The following is a 2221-nucleotide window of genomic DNA, read 5'->3' as shown; positions in this document are numbered from 1 at the left end:
AATCTTTAACACATTCTGTCAACTTGTATAGTTTAGAAATTTCATCTGGTCTTGATGAAATATATAACTGAGTAATTAGACTGATAATTAGACTCTGGTGGTGGAGTTAAGAAGTGGCAGAGTGTGTGACAATATACCTAATATAATCATAATGTATATCACTTAAAAGATTTCACATTCTCTAGAAGAAAAATAAAATGTGTTTTGCTTGTTCATGCAAAACTTGTCGCCTCAATGTTAACCATTTTCAAAAATTTGCCTTGTCTTTACAATATTTTGGTGTCTAGATTTGACCGGAGCTCTGAGGGATTCAGGGAAAGTTTTTATTCAGCAGGAAAATCATCAATCCTAAACAAATACATTATTATAACAGACTCGCTGACTCATGAGTCTCTCCAGTAACTTATTGTCTGGCTTATCTGATTTTCTCATCTGATTTTCACTTCAACTTCAGCATGAATGGCTTTAGTTCATCAGCTGTGAGTGACAGAGACACTGAAGGACACACATCAGAATGAATCATTCACTGCGTCTCATCACAGACTCAACAGTTGATTCAAACATTCAGAGGTCAGTTTGACTGCTGAGAGTCTCAGTGTGAACTGATGAATATGAACAAACCTCATCTCTCCATTAGTCCAACTCTACGACTCATTTCAGAGAATAAAGAGTCAAAAACAGTCAACGTCATATTTGAGTGATTGTGTTCCTCTCAGAATAGAGCAGCTCCATCAGCAGATGTTCAGCGTCCTCACAGCAGCTTCATGATACAGTAAAACCTCACCGAGTCAACAAACAGAGAACCAACAGTGATCTTAGGAAATGTTTCAGTGTTTGAGGTTCATAATTTGACTACACAATACACTAAGTCTTGTTTCATAATTTCCTTCATCTGCAGGTGTTTTCATGGTCCACTGAGGTGACATTTGATTAAAAAATAAGATTTAGATCTCTGTCCCCACATATAAAAAAAAAAATTAAAAAAATATAAAAAACAACAAAAAACAACTTCTGAAATATCCCTACAAACGAATTTTATAAAACTGAACTCATTCAAGTTACCTAAGTATTGAGGCTCACTCTTTTATACACAACACACAACACACATCACACCCCACATTAAAAAAAATTAAAAAATAACAAAAATAACATTTTTTTAGATTCTGATTGGATGGTATTTCATGAATTGGGTATTTTAATTTGTTGCAACAAGCAAATATGGATTTGCAACAAGCAAATATGGAAACACTGTACCATAGAGGGTTTACAGTATCAGAAAATGTTGATAAATCAAGTCATTGTGATATTTGTGATCCTCCCATTAGCAGCTGCAGTATCTCTCAGCTGTATCAGTGCAGTCACTGTGACTCTGACTGACGGAGGTTTTTGTACAACTCTTTATCACTGTGCAGACACTTCTTTACTGTGGATGTTGTGGTCTCCCTGACAGTAATAATCTCCTGTATCTTCAGTCTGGACTCCACTGATGGTCAGAGTGAAATCAGTTCTGGATCCGCTGCCACTGAATCTAGATGGAGTGTTTGACCTTCTTTGGTTTGAAGAATGAATCATGAGTTTAGGAGCCTCTCCAGGTTTCTTCTGGTACCAACCCATACAAGTATATGAACCTGGACAGGCATCTCTCACTGCTAAGTTTATTTTGCAGTTTAAAGTGACTGAATCACCAATTTGAACCATTTTTACAGAAGGGATCTGAGTCACAATCACCTGCCCATTGAAACCTGTTAGAAATGTAGGGAGCGTTAGTAAAAACAGGACTGCTGTATAACATTCATTGTTGTTGATATTATAATATTTTAATGTTTCTATAAATCTTTACCTTGAATACATATACACAGAGTCCAGACGAAGATAATGATGTTGTTCATTGTTGTTGCTTTGTCTTGTGTGATGATGAAGATTGTGTTCTGTTCTGCTCTCAGTCATGAAGTGTTAAACTCACAGCACTATAAACACTCTCAGAGCACTGAAGCATGTGCTGATGATGCAAAGAAGTGGGCAGGATTTACAACAGACTGAGCTGCTATTAAACTCATATACACTACATATAGTAGATGATGACCCTCTTAAGAACTTTTGCTAATTTACTTGACAAAATTGAAAATCATGAAACTGGCACAACCACCAGTGTAAATATTTTCCCCCGATTTTTCCAGAAATTGGAATGATTGTAAAAGAGCGATTTTAGGTCATAAAATAT

General features: G+C 36.0%; 1 gene segment (V, D, J or C); it reads right to left on the bottom strand.

Annotated features, from left to right (window-relative positions):
- Window positions 1-1186: 1186 nt before the first annotated feature.
- Window positions 1187-1939, bottom strand: LOC109110712. The segment is given in 2 exon segments: window positions 1187-1742; window positions 1841-1939. Coding segments are annotated over 2 exon segments (390 nt in total).
- Window positions 1940-2221: the final 282 nt, after the last annotated feature.

Source organism: Cyprinus carpio, chromosome A25 (assembly GCF_018340385.1).
Source record: "Cyprinus carpio isolate SPL01 chromosome A25, ASM1834038v1, whole genome shotgun sequence".
In the NCBI taxonomy this organism is placed as follows: domain Eukaryota; kingdom Metazoa; phylum Chordata; class Actinopteri; order Cypriniformes; family Cyprinidae; genus Cyprinus; species Cyprinus carpio.
Note: the sequence above shows the minus strand (reverse complement) of the source record. Positions and strands in the feature narration are given on the sequence as shown.